Source organism: Ctenopharyngodon idella, chromosome 19 (assembly GCF_019924925.1).
Source record: "Ctenopharyngodon idella isolate HZGC_01 chromosome 19, HZGC01, whole genome shotgun sequence".
Lineage (NCBI taxonomy): Eukaryota > Metazoa > Chordata > Actinopteri > Cypriniformes > Xenocyprididae > Ctenopharyngodon > Ctenopharyngodon idella.
This window is the reverse complement of record NC_067238.1, coordinates 16,017,946-16,032,479: the sequence shown is the minus strand read 5'-3', so window position 1 is coordinate 16,032,479 and position 14,534 is coordinate 16,017,946. Positions and strand designations below refer to the sequence as shown.

General features: G+C 36.1%; 1 protein-coding gene across 2 annotated transcripts in view; it reads left to right on the top strand.

The window, feature by feature from the left end:
- Positions 1-959: 959 nt before the first annotated feature.
- The window catches only part of nedd9 (neural precursor cell expressed, developmentally down-regulated 9), a 32,721-nt gene continuing 19,146 nt past the window's right edge, over positions 960-14,534 (top strand). Inside the window, exon 1 of one of the 2 annotated variants that reach the window (XM_051873684.1) lies at positions 960-1,049. Coding sequence is in view for 1 of the 2 variants with exons in the window: in XM_051873683.1 (XP_051729643.1) it covers positions 4,046-4,057 (12 nt within the window). In the remaining variant the exon portion in view is untranslated. Of the gene's footprint in view, positions 1,050-3,842; positions 4,058-14,534 lie in introns of those variants that run through there. The other variant, XM_051873683.1, reaches the window with a different exon arrangement.

The following is a 14,534-nucleotide window of genomic DNA, read 5'->3' as shown; positions in this document are numbered from 1 at the left end:
CATTATATGACAACATTTCAGACTGTTTTACACAGTCTATGGTTCATCTATCACAGTCTGTCAGATTCTGGAGTGTAAAGTTTTAAATAAAAATTCTAAATAATAAATAAATTATTTTAAAATAAATTAAATAAAATTATATTTGAATTTCACTCACTGTAAAAAAAAAATGGAGCCCAGACTTCTTGGACCGTCTGTTAGTACAATTAACCACACAGCGAGCCATATTATTTAATAATTGTATCAAATAATCTAAAAAAAAAAGCACAAACATGGCCAAGATGCCAAGTTCAGCAGCTGGAATTAGCTGAGGTGACGTGATGGCTAAAATACAACAGACAAACGGCTAGTGGTGACAGCAGCGGCAATCCACCTGTCACTCAAGTGGCCACGCCTTTAATTATGCAGAATTTTAAGGCTTAATATAATTTAAACGGATGAGTTATAAAAAAAATTCACTCCCCTCACAGTTGTCATGAAGGGCAAAATTAGCTATATCTTTGTCCCAGGCTGTAAACATTTTTTTTTTTTTTTTCCCCTGCTGTAAAGTTGGGCATTTTAACATGGGCAGTCTATAGGATTGACTATAGCCTGTCTCTAGCGGTGATGAATTGCAGTTTAAGTCACTTCCATGTTGGATTCAAGAGAGAGACCGGAAGGTTGCCACTTGGTTCTGAAACAACATTTCAAAATAAATTTTGAAAAAAAAAAGATTCAAAAGATTTCAGACTGAAATTGAAACTAAATCTTACAAATTTGAAGGGAAAAAAAGTCTGTTTCACTGTGAGAACTGGTCATGTATTTGTAGTAAAGCTTCAGTATCAAAAGTTCAGCCTCGTGTTCTGTGTGATTTTTAAGCTGTAACTGTGTTGCTTTTATGCATGTGCATGCATATGCAGCAAGCCCAAACTCACATAAACAGGCAGTCACACCCCGGCCTACTGCTAGATCTGGCCATCCAGGGCGTTTCTTCTCACCTCTTTGCCATCATTCTTTACTTCACTGTCAAGACAGCTCTCTGAAACACACTGACTGATGCTCAACAACTGGTGAGTACATTTCTAAACATTATTGCTTTCATTTTTGGATTATTTTCTGTACTGAGTTGCAGAGCATCTTTTGTACAGCTTGTAACAGCATATTTCACAAGGGCTGAAAAGGGAAATTTAAAATTCAGAAACGGCGCTACAAGAAACCTTTCAGAAAATCCCCTCGTTTTTTAACAGCAAAGAAGATTTCGGCAAACTTTCTCTTTATACGCTTAAAAACAAAGGTTCTTTATTGATGGTTCCAAAAAGAACCTTTGACATCCATGGAACATTTCCATTGCACAAACGGTTCTTTATATCAGAAAAAGGTTCTTTAGATTTTTCAATTTTTCTTCAAACTAAGAAAATATGGTGTTCACTGAAAGGTTCTTCGAAGAACCCAGAATGGTTCTTCTATGGCATTGCTGTGAAATCCCCCTTTTGGAACCTTTATTTTTTAGAGTGTAATTTTCAGATTCAAATGAAGGACAGTCAGACAAATATAAAATATCTTACATTTACTGTATATTGGTGACATGTCATCTGACTTATGAGCAAAGAAACAAGCGAAACTGTTCCTGATTCATGACCAACATCAATGCAGATTTCATGACAGGAAACCACAGTGAACGATAAACAAGTTCAACTCTTAATTTGTGCTGCAATGTAAATGACATGACAAAATAAAAAGCAGCAACAAGAAAACTAAATGTATTTGAGTGAGAATTTAAACAATCCAGTCGAAACAGAAAGGTAAACTGCAACACAGCATGCCATGTTAGTATTTAGAATTGTGATTTAAATTCAAGAATGATTGGGAAAAAATAAACCAAAGCCTTCTTGCATCAATCCCGACCACATTTTAACCATCGCCTCGAAGCTTATGTAAGACTAGTCTCATTATTCTAGTGCTTGTGGTCATGGTGGTACGGTCACCGCCCTCGTAATGCCTGCCTACAGCGATGCAGAAAAGGGATGACTTAAAGTTTGACAAATAATCCAGTTAAAGTTGTTTGACATCAAGGACTAAAATAATCTTGATCGAAATCCCAAAATAAGGTAACCTCAAGCAACAAACTTGTGTAGTTCAGACCAAGCTATTTCTCATGACATGCCATAGGCTAATCCAAATCAAATCAATCAACAGGGGTCCTACAATTATGGAATACCTGGAAATACCATTTTTAATAAACATGATATATAAGATTTCCATGCCTGAAAAGTCAGTACAATTAGTAAAAATTTGAAAATCTTGAGAATTTCTATTATAAATATACCTTTACTATGTATGCTCATTTGTATTTCATCAATAGGCCAATTTCATTGCCAATGATTGCTCTTTATGCGATCTATTTTTAACGACTGGAAAAGTCATGGGAATTCATTGGTCTAAACAGTACTGAGAACCTTGATTTAAGACAGAGATTTGCAGTAAAATCAACTAGATGAGTAAAGTTCGTAGACAAAGCCTAGCCAGAAAGTTTGGAGTAGTTTTAAAAGCTTGAAGTTTGAAGGTTTTCAGTTTGAAATAGTTTAAGTTTTAGTTTAGTAGTTTAAAAGCTAGATAGTGTGTGTGTGAGTGAGTGAGTGAGTGAGTGAGTGAGTGAGTGAGTGAGTGTGAGTGTGTGAGTATGTGAATGTGAGTGAGTGTGTGAGTGAGTGTGTGTGTGTGTGTGTGTGTGTGTGTGTGTGTTTGTGAGTGAGTATGTGAGTGTGTGTGTGTGTGTGTGTGTGTGTGAGTGTGTGTGAGTGAGTGTGTGTGAGTGTGTGTGTGTGTGTGTGTGTGTATGTGAGTGTGAGTGAGTGTGTGAGTGTGTGTGAGTGTGTGAGCATGTGTGTGTGTGTGTAAGTGAGAGTGTGTGTAGAGAGGTTAGATAGTTAGATAGATAGTTAGTCAGATAGTTAGTCAGTTAGATAGATAGATAGTTAGTAAGTTAGATAGTTACATAGTTAGTAAGTTAGATAGTTAGTAGATAGATATTTAGTTAGATAGATAGTAAGTTAGATAGTTACATGGTAAGTTAGATAGATAGATAGTTAGTCAGTTAGTTAGTAAGTTAGATAGTTACATAGTAAGTTAGATAAATAGCTAGTTAGATAGTTAGTAAGTTAGATAGTTAGTTAGTTAGTTAGTTAGTTAGATAGTTAGTGGCAGATTCATTGAGTATAATGGGCTTCAGTGTGTTTAGATTTGAATTTGTGACAGTTGGAGGTTGATGGAATGTTCAGATTTTCAATGTAAGTCTATGGGAGTTTTTCCGAGATTTGATCAGCATTTTTAGGAAAACCGTAAGTCGGTTTAGTTTGAAAAGATATAGCAACCCGAGTCAGAACAGTCTGAAGGTCCGAGCCGAGTTTGGTGGTTGTAGCTTTAAAGCTCTAGGAGGAGATACTGTTCAAATTTTTGGTCAAAAGAATAATAATAAGTTTATACAGCAAATCACATTTACTTTTTCAAGCCAACTTAATTAGGTGGCTCAAAATAAGTCATAAACAGCAGAAGTGTTTATTCAAGCTGTCGCTCAAAGTTTAAGCGTTTCTATTCATCATTCATTAAACCTATTTTGCACTTAATCTCTAGTACAGTGAGTCATACATACTACAATCAGGTAATTGTGTTATGTTGTTTCCTAGGAAATGTCTCCTCCTTTTATGGCGCATAAAAAGTTTTCACTATCTGAATTCCGCAGAGTCTAGTCCGCTGACTGCAGTGACATCACGATTGACGAGGGGAGCGTCCCCGCAATCGCTGACCAATGAGCGCGCGTTATGCAAATGAGCTCGCGCAGGTTCGCCGAGTAGTGTATGCGCGCTCCTCCCGCTATCGCTCAGAGTAACTACAGACCCTCGAGCCCTCAGCACACATTCCGTTATCACTCTAACCCTGAGATACACCGTAAAAAAACGAGCAAAATGCGCTTCTAACCTTATTTTAACGGTACAAGAAGAGTTTCTTCTGACCTGAACTCGGATTTTTTTTTCTTACTGGAGTTACTGAAGAGCGAAGGACGCGCAAGATGAAGTACAAAGTAAGTGACTCTTCATTCATGCGCGCTATTTCCGTAAACTACACAAGAATACATCTGCTTACTATAGTAAAATATGTAGAATTTACATATACCTACATCATACGTAGGACAGATTCCTGTGACTTTTTAAAATGAAAGAGCAACTGTTCTTGAGCTGTAACATAGATAGATAGAATACACAATATACAAAGACATTGTACAATATATGGGTATTATTATTATTATTATGTAAATTTTCATCATTCAGAGGCAATCTAAGTAAATTCAGTTGAGGATGGTCTTAAGCATCCTTCCTTTTTAGAACCAATGATATTTCACTAGTTAAATACTCCTTAACTTGACAACCGGCTGGCTCCAGCTCTGAACAGCAGTAATTTGTGTGTGTAACCATCCATGCATCTATTGGATGGCTGGTATGATCCAAAAGCAAAGTGCAAATCACACCATTTATTACAGCCATGACACAAAAGCACTCTTTGAGCTCTATTGTAGCGAGACTTGTAATAAATGATGTGATTTACACTCTGCATTTTCAACTCAAGTTACTCAGAGCCACTTGAGGATATATGGGGCCATTCATTAACCCAGTCTCCAGCCCATTTTCCAATTTGAGCCTCACTGTGATTGTGTAATGTGATGTTTTAAAGCAAACAGCATGCATTTTGTTCAGAGTAACAGGGTTGCTGTTATAAGTGTTCCTGGTGGAGACAGAAAATAAAACCACTCCAGGATTTTATGTGCATGATTTGTGCATAGATTGGCCATTACACTGCTGGGACTGTTTATTCGAAGGGTTTGTTTTATGGACGTCATTTGAAAATGATGAATAGACTCATTAACAAAATCTTGATCTAAATATCTTTAGTTTATTTATAGTTTATGGTATTTTGATTATTGGTATTATTGATACATCTAGTAAAGGAATTGTTCATCTAGAGTTTTTGTTACCAATTTTTTTATTTTTTTTATTTGATATCTTCCCCTCCTGAGTTAGTGAGTTGAACTCAAGAACTGGATCAGTGTGAACAGCTCATTCAGAACTGTTTTGCGATCTGGATCAACTAAATCGTTAAAAAAAGATTTGACTCTGATTCGTTCACAAATCTTCGCTCATAAAAACAAGAAAAGAAAAAGGAACTTTCACTGTTGTTAGTTTCACTCAAACCATCCTTGTTCACATTACTTAAAAACTCATGTAATTGCATGAACTTAATTTAATTGAGTTGTTTCTAGAGCTTGGGTGTATATCAAGATATTTTGTAAATAACAACATGGCTTTGTGTGACGAACAGACTGAAATGTATTGTATGGCTTCAGAACACTACAGAGCATGAGTCTTATCAGCACTTATGGTGATTATTTCATAACTTTACCGCTTGACAGACCTCAAAGATTGGCCAAGATTTTTAAACAAATTCACCTTTTGTCTAAAACTGACAGTGACTTCAGCTGTCATCCTTTCAAAAGTTTTCCCAGCTGATTTTGGGGCATTTTTATTAAGGCTAAACTTTGGCCAAATCCGTACTTCCAATCCAAGTGCACACAGCGTGGGGGCAGCTTTTCATTCAAGAGAAACTTGGCTCTTGTGTGCAATTCCCTCCCCATTTGCATAGTCTTTGAGGCTTTCAGCCCTTTGGGAAGATTTGCTTCCTACTTTGGTAGGAGGATCGAGCAGCTCTTCCTGAATGGAATGCTTTTGTCTGCTTCACACTATCTGGGGAATGTGGAGTACTTGGCAAGTCACGGACTGTTAGCGCATATCAGACTGTTTGGATTCCTCTACAGTATGACAATGAGCCTGTCTCACAGTCTCTCTCAAATAAGCTTATAGATCTGTTTAATGGCACCAAATTGGGCATGAGCTCAGCTATATATATTTAATTTGTCTAAGATGTAGATTTATATACACATGGTAGCATATAATAGTTTGGTGTTGGTTTACTTTTTTTTTTTTTTTCCCAGTTTTTGAAAGAAGTCTTTTATGCTCACCAAGGCTGCATTTATTTGATTAAAAATACAGTAAAAGCAGTAATATTGAGAAATGTTATTACAATTCAAAATAACTGTGTTTTTATTTAAATATATTATAAAATGTAATTTATTTCTGTGATCAAAGCTGAATTTTCAGCGTCATTACTCCAGTCTTCAGTGTCACATGATCCTTCAGAAATCATTATAATATGCTGATTTGCTGCTCAAGAAACATTTCTGATTATTAATCAATGTTGAAAACAGTTGAGCTGCTTAATAATTTTGTAGAAACTGTATTCTTAGAAAAGCATTAATGGTCTTAAAGTCTTAATTTTCTTTATGCATTTATTCCTTTTGATTTTGGGATGACCTGTATTTTTCTTTTTGCGAGCTTCGTCCTGTAACTTCAGAGGAAGTTACATCAAAAACAGATCCAATTTCCTTTTATCCTCTGTTGACACAGAGAGATCCTTTGTTTGGCTGGCATTTCTGAAACTTTTAAAGCATCTTTACCTCAGAGACTGGTTTACTTTGTAGGGGAACTATCACAGGGTTATTCTCCCGGGGTATGTGAGGGTCAGGGCCACAGGGGTGAACTGGTCACGCTGTTGTTGTTTCTGACGCAGAACAACTGATGTACATCACCATGAGTGACACACAGGCTGTTCTCAGCTCACGGTCTGATAACTAATCCGTCAAACCAACAGAGTGGACAGACAGCTGACAGAATAACCAGTCCATACTTCCTCAGTTTAGACCTCTGAAGATTAGAGATTAGTTTAACCAAACACTCTTTAAGTGTTTCTTTTGGGGTATCAAGAAAGTCCCTCACTCAGTCATGAGGTGAAGTACTGTTTTTAGTTAAATATTAAGAGCTGTTTTTCCACCTTTGGAGCAGCGAAGACACTAAACAGACTTCATCTTTCAGTCTCAAGGGTCACATGGTCCACATCTTGACGTCACGCATCACAAAGGTCAGTCAGAACGCGGGCCTGTTGACGTCAGTTATGTTTTCCAACAGGTGCGCAGGTGTGTGGAGATACACAAGACATAAATAATCCCCAAACAAGCAGACCTTTATGACCTCTTATTAGATTTCAGACCTGCTGTAGCCTGTTTATAACAGACATGGGGAGCAGTTTGAGATTGTTACGCCATAGATTTTCCTTCGGGAGCACATCGAAAAGAGAGTCGACCCCTCCTTCTCGAACACTCAGACACACTCAAACGTCTGTACCCTGCTTTCCTGCTTTCTTTTCACTCTTATGTAACTGGCACAAATAGCCTGACAGGCACAAAGAACTGATTAGGTGAAGTAAACGTTCTGGGATTATTTTTTTTATTTTTATTTTTTTGCGTCTCTCTCCAGGCTGCAATCCAAGCTGAGGGTTTTGTTTGGAAATTTACATTGTTCTTAATCTGTCTGAGGGGAAATAATAGGGGGTTGCCCCACTGAAATGAAAAGAAATGGGAAATACAAGGCAGAGAGAGGGTAAACGGTGATTTTCTGTGTTAGAAAAATTTAATTGTAGTTATCATCAAGGATTCCTGTAAGGAAAATCACAAAGGAGATCTCTTTAAGACCTCATTTGTATCTGAGATTAAATGAAGACCATTTGGAAAAATTGGCTTAAAGGGATAGTTCTCCCAAAAATGTCTTCATTTACTCACCCTCAAGTTGTTCCAAACTTGTATGAGTTTCTTTCTTCTGTTGAACACAAAAGAAGATATTTTGAAGAATGTCGGTAACCAGACAGTAGCCATTTTTTTACCTACTATGGAAGTCAATGGCTACCATCAACTGTTTGATTACCAACATTCTTCAAAATATCTTATTTTGTGTTCAGCAGAAGAAAGAAACTCATACAGGTTTGGAACAACTTGAGGGTGAGTAAATGAAGACAAAATTTTCATTTTTGGGAGAACTATCCCTTTAAGTGTTTTGATTCTCAACATTGTCCAATGAAATTGACTAACATGTATAACATCTGGTGTTTCTGAAAACATTTGCCAAGATAGTCTATCAAAAGTGAGAGATCCCAATATGAACTCAAAAATTTCTCATCAGATTTGACCAAGCTATGCCATCCACATTCATTTTCATAGCTCTGTACACTGTACACCGTCAACAAAAGTCTCATTTGTATTATTATTTCTATAGACACATTATAGACAACGCTGAGACTGCTGTATAGCTGAGAACTCAATGAAGAGCATATTTGAGCAATAACGTTTATCTTTGGGTGGATGGGAAGTTATTAAATGTAAAAGGAACTCGCTGAAATCTAATTTAAATCTCGTTCCGGAGTTTCCATCTATTGGAGGATGTTGGAGTATGTAGACTTTTGTGTGAGTGAATGTGTGTGTGTCTATATATGCATGTGTTTGGTTTGTGTGTAGGCCACATCAGGGTGGTATTGTGCATAAAGAACACTTCTCAGCAGGCATTCCACATTCCCCAGGGTAAGAACAAGGGCTATTCAGAGAGCAGGTCTCAACCAGCGCACCACAGCACAGCTCTGCCCTGTTTGAAAGACACGGACAAAGAAAAGAGGCGATTCTGAAGGAGCCGAGAGCACTGCTGCATATACCAACATGGGGGGGTTGTGAAGATGCATCAAATAAGGAACTGTGAACCTTTCAGAGTTGAAATCCGCATAGATGTTAAGGGGGACACATCCCCCTCCGTATTCAGATTAGAGGTCGACCGATATGTAGTTTATTCTAAAAGCGTTACCTTTGGTCCCCTTTGAGCCTGGATTTTGTTTATATTTATGCATTCATATCTTCTGAAATTGCACAAGGATTTGTGTTTGACCTTTTTTGTCTTAGCCGCACCAATATTTTCTAGTCATAAATAAATTGAACATTCCCACAATGCATTTCCAGGAAAGGTCACTCATTGTGGTGCATGGCCCTCATCGGAAAAATGAAAAGAAAGCAAAGAGTTTGTTCGCCCCAAACCATTTTAAATCGATCCATGTGAAGTATGAAGGAGTATGGTTTACCTTTTTTGGCGATTTCGAGCGATTATCTACAGCCGAGGGTGGAATGGTGAACTGTCGGATAAGAGGAACTTTGACAGCTGCAAACGAGGGAAGCAAATAAAGGGGACGTGATAGTGTTGGACTGTTTCCATTGAACTTAATGACTCTACTTGTATTCATCACTATTTAAAGACTGACCTCCTTCTCAACTTCTGCTGTTGACATAAATGGGAAATTTGTCATTCATTGTTAATTTTGTTCATTTAAGTTTAATTTTTAGTTCATTCAGTCATAGTCGTTTACTGGCCGAAATATATTAAAAATATTTTAATATATTTTTTTATGTTTAAAAACTGCTGAAAAATATAAGAAAAAATAACAAAAATAATTGATGCAAAATATATATTAGTATATTTTTTTCTAAAATTCTTTTGGCCCTTTCATATATTTTTAAATAAGATGCATCTAAACATTTTTTTCCTGCAGGGAAAATATATATTATAAGCATTTTGGTAAGAAAATGTAAATTTTTATTTACAAAATAAAACACATATCACAATCTAATATATGTAATACTTTTATTTGTGAAATATTTTCTATATGTTTTCTATATTGTTATATTGATTAGTACTGTCAAATCGATTAATCGTGATTAATCACATCTAACAAGTTTTTTTTTTTACATAATGTGTGTATATATTATTACATTTATATATATTATATATATATATGTATATCTGTGTGTGTGTGTATATGCGTTTACACATACACACATGCGATTATTTGCGATTAATCGATTTGACAGCACTAATATTGATGCATCATAAACTACTTTAAAACATGTTTACAATTCTTCGCTTTGCAGGCTCACTGAATAAATAACAGGTGCTGTTTTTCTAGTGTTGTGACACAGTGGTTTCTGATGACATATGTTTTTCTCCTTCATTTAGACTTGTCAGAGCGAAACACGCTTGCCCTATTGACCTAAAATCCTTTGAAAGTAATTTATAGCAAGCTCATGAACTGCTTATCTGTGCTGGACCACTACAGATTTTCTCGAGAAGTGTGAAATTGAGATGACATTTGGGGGTGTATTTCCCGCTCTTAAAGGGCCGCTCCCTGCTGTGACATCATAAATCCTTCACACATCCAAGTGCTTGCTGGTTCGGGGGGGGATTATGTCTTAAACTATCTCCCACAGGATGAATGAACCCAGTTACCTCTCTGTCCATTTACACTGCCTCCTTCAGTATTTGCAGGCCCGATGATGTGAAATATACACTGTTTTTGTAGTTAATCAAACACTGCTTACAAATGCGGCATTATGCAGTCGTTACTGACCTAACGATTAGGTATCATTTCAAACAGCGCAATTTTAGTAACATTGAGATACAATTATAGTTTTTATTAATAATCGAATTCATTTTTATATTTTCCATTTTAATTTGAATTTTAGTTAGTTGTTTTGAGATGCAAAGCTTCAGGCTGAAGGGTGGTACAGAATTTTCTAGTTACAACAGGGAATGAACAAAAAAAGTCAAACAAGACTGTGTTTTTAATAAGCAGTTAAGATGTAAAATGGGCCTTTTATTGGACTGATTAGATGCGCAAACGTCATTACGCCCCACCTACAACAATCTGGGTTTTCAATAACAATCCTGAAAGGTTGCCAGTTTTTTTGGCACCATAGTTGCCATACCGCATGCGCACACTGAAACTAACCGTATATTTCTGCAAATGCTCAGAAATGCTAGTGTGGTTTAAAGTGTTAAAAGAAGAGCCTGCTCTGTATAGTCTTTGAGGTTGCCGTGTTGGTTGGTCTCTGTTTGGAGTGTTTGTTAGTTGGTTGGTGGGCGGGGGGTTTTTTGCTGGTGTCTTAAGTAGTGTTGTCGGCTTTGGTGTGGGCGATTACTGATTCACAGTGCTGAGGAAACAGGAGGGATAACTGATACTGACATCACGCCATCACTGAAATGAGACAACTCTTTCTTTTGTATCCCCTTAAGTCTTTTATCGATTGGTCAGAATGCGAAGTGGAACATGACACGACCACTGTAAAGTAGTCAAAAGATGCATCACCATAAAATCAGCCCCTCATGGTGGGAGTTTCCAGGATTTCAGCGCTCAAACCACTAGATTTAAAAACAGATTTTACAGCTACAGATCAATTTGTTGCATTTGTTTTATACGCTGCAGATCATTTCATTGTCATGAGCTGCTGTTTGATGAATTTAAGTTTCTGTATATGTGCCAATATTTTTAAATATTTCGTTTATTGGCAGTTCAATTTCACAAAACCTGTCAATATAATATACAGGTTGTATTTAAGCCCACTTTAGACATTCTAAGTAGTTTTGCAACTAACTCTCATTAAAGTATTACTGTCTGCTTAACATCTGCTAACACGTTATTTTGATGTTCCAAAAACAGATATTCTACTGACTATAAGTAACTTTGAAACTACATGTAAACTTATTCTACTAAACCTAACCCTAACCTAACAGTCTACTAATACTCTGAGAGCTAGTAGACATGTAGTTGCAAAGTTACTTATTAGGGATGGGTTTCAATACCGATTCGATTCCGAAGTGATCTAAATTCGATTTGATTCTCGATTCAGTTCAAAGAATTAAATGATTCAATTTTCACTGGCCCCACCACAAAAAAAAATATAATAAATGAATAAAATAGTTTTTCTTTTTGTTGTTTTTGACCCATGCAGCCCTATATTGTAATAAATTTTAGATTAACCATTCTCGGTTCCAATTTCAATACCACAGCTAAAACTATTAACTAATATAAATTTCAAAGATTATTAAAGACAAGTAAACAGTCATTAATAAAAAAAAAAAGGAACAAATAATTAAACTACAAGCAATATCACAAATAAATAAGTACAATATAACAAAGATACAAATGAAATAATCAGTGCTTTTAAGGTAGGTCTAACAGTGGTTTTCAGGTACAGAAATTGAATAAAGTAATCAAATGTAAAATAAAACTGCATATAATCTTCACTGTACAAATGAAATAAAGATTAATCCTTATTAAAGTTACATTCATTGAAGAGCAGTGAGTGATTTCTTTGTCATTTGTAGTTTGATTTACATTAAAAACACAGACAGCAGCAGGAATATTAGGCTGCTGTCACTTTAAGAGCTGCACGGATCCAATATACTGTTACACATGCGTTGTCTTTCTCTACTGTTTACGTTCACTTAAACCATAACTGACTATGTTTACTAGGATACTCGCCAATGCGGGCATTTGAGATAAATTAGTGTGAAGAAAGAGAATTCATTTTATCATTTGCACGCACACAAATCTTCTCACACACAGCGTGAGTTCTCTCTTCTAGTGCTTGAATGCTTTAATTGACAAGGCTTGAAAACACGTGCAAATGATAAACTTTAGTGACCATGCAGCACTGGCCCGATCGGGAAACTAACAGTTTCTTCAACTGATTTCATGCTGAAAGGCGCATCTGCATTTGCCATGTTAAGCACTGAATAAATGACAGGGTCCCCGCTGTCACGCAAGATACATAAGAGAATGACATCTAGTGGAGAAGACTAGTAATAATAAAGTCAATCCGTTATTACGCTCAATGTTTGCGCAAATAAATAAGGAAAAAATTTACTTTTGAGAATCGATACTGAATCAGATACATTTTAATAAAATGATTAATCGAAAAATCTATTTTTTTGGCCCAGCCATATTACTTATAGTTAGTAGAATGTCAAAAAATAAAGTGTAACCATAAATTTTCATTAAGCAGAATATAATTTCTTTTTTTATTATTTTGGGATGAAATGTGACCTGTTTTTATGAGAATCACCCTGTCAGTATTTGCAGATTGAATTCACTGTATTTGCTGCAGTGATATGAGGTACATACTGTATGACAAATTAAAAATGTCTAGAGACTTTCACAATGTGTTACGTAAACTTTTCTGGAAAGGTCCACAACCTCTTTGAAACATGTTCTGGCTAGTAGTTCATGTGTAACTTACAGTACGTCAGAGAGCATTGATCGATCACTCTATTGTGTTTGGCTTGGGGCGTGAAATTATTGATCACGTTTTGCTACTGTTATTGTTGTTGGCTGCTTGCTAAAGGCGGTTTAATTGCAAGTAAACTCACATGCAATTATCTTCCGCCAAACCATCATGCATTATATTAACATGTGAAGATAGACCAATTAGCTAAACACAGTTTTTTTAGCCAGTCCCTCGTACGTCCTGTTCATTCGACAGCGCCGAAATCTCTTTCAGTCAGCACAACGGCCAAGTTGAGTCATCAGGTCTGTATTAGAGTCATTATGGTAATTATCTTCTATATTTACTCGAGTGAAATGAGGGTAAAAGGTGCAGGTTCACCAGTCCTACCCACACCGCCCTCCCTCCAGGGGAACGTTAAAGTGAGCTGGCCTTAATTCTCACACCACTCCATTTCACTGGAGGAACTCACCACTTTTTGCAAGGTAGGGGGTTTGCTTACTGGCCGAGACCAGTTAATGATCTTTGTTTGCACTGTGCTTTTCTTGCACCCTGAGGGTATAGATTTCTGCTGTGTTTTGGTGACTTTGGCAGCGGTGTGGGGGGAATTTCTCACTGGTGTGTTTTGGAGTGCTCATTTACTTACATAATCAGCCATGATGATTTTATTGGGGAAAAGCCAAAAACCACCCAATGAGTGTACTTTAGAAGAAAGGAGGGTCTCCCGTACGATAGTAATTTTGGTTGCATAACAGTTTCAAGTTCTGTGTTGGCTAGCACGTATCCGTCAACGTATAGGGTTGATTATACAAGCACAGACTGTCTCACCACAAAAACATCTTTATTTAGGACTGAATGAGTCATGAATTTCCCAAAAGTGTGTGAGCGGAGAGATGATGTAAAGCCATTGCTCCAGGTGTGGATACGGACAGCTAAAATTAGGCCAAAAGAAATTCAACTTGCACTCCATCCAGTTTAAAACCCAAGAGTTCCCAAACACATAAGTGATATGTAAATGTACATATTGTGAAAAATGTGTATTTTAAAATTTGTCTCAAAGATGTGTCAGTTTGCTCATCATTATATTATGTAAAATTATATATTATTATCAGCATTATATTGGCCATCTTGGATATGTACCATTGGTAGATTTGAATTTAATTTCAGTTTGATCATTTAAATTGAATCACAAGTCTGAATTTAAATAATTTCTTTATGCTTAATTAGTGTTATTTTAGTATCACCATTACAGATTTATTAATTGTTTTGAATTAGTTTATATATATATATATATATATATATATATATATATATATATATATACACACACACACACACACATATATATATATATATATATAATTTTAATTTTAGTTTTTAATTTTAGTTTTAGTACTGCACTCTAAAAAATGCTGGGTTAAAATCAACCCAGCAATTGGGTTGTTTTAACCCAGCGGTTGGGTTAAATGTTTGCCCAACCTGCTGGGCAGTTTTATTTAACTCAACTATTGTTTAAAAATTA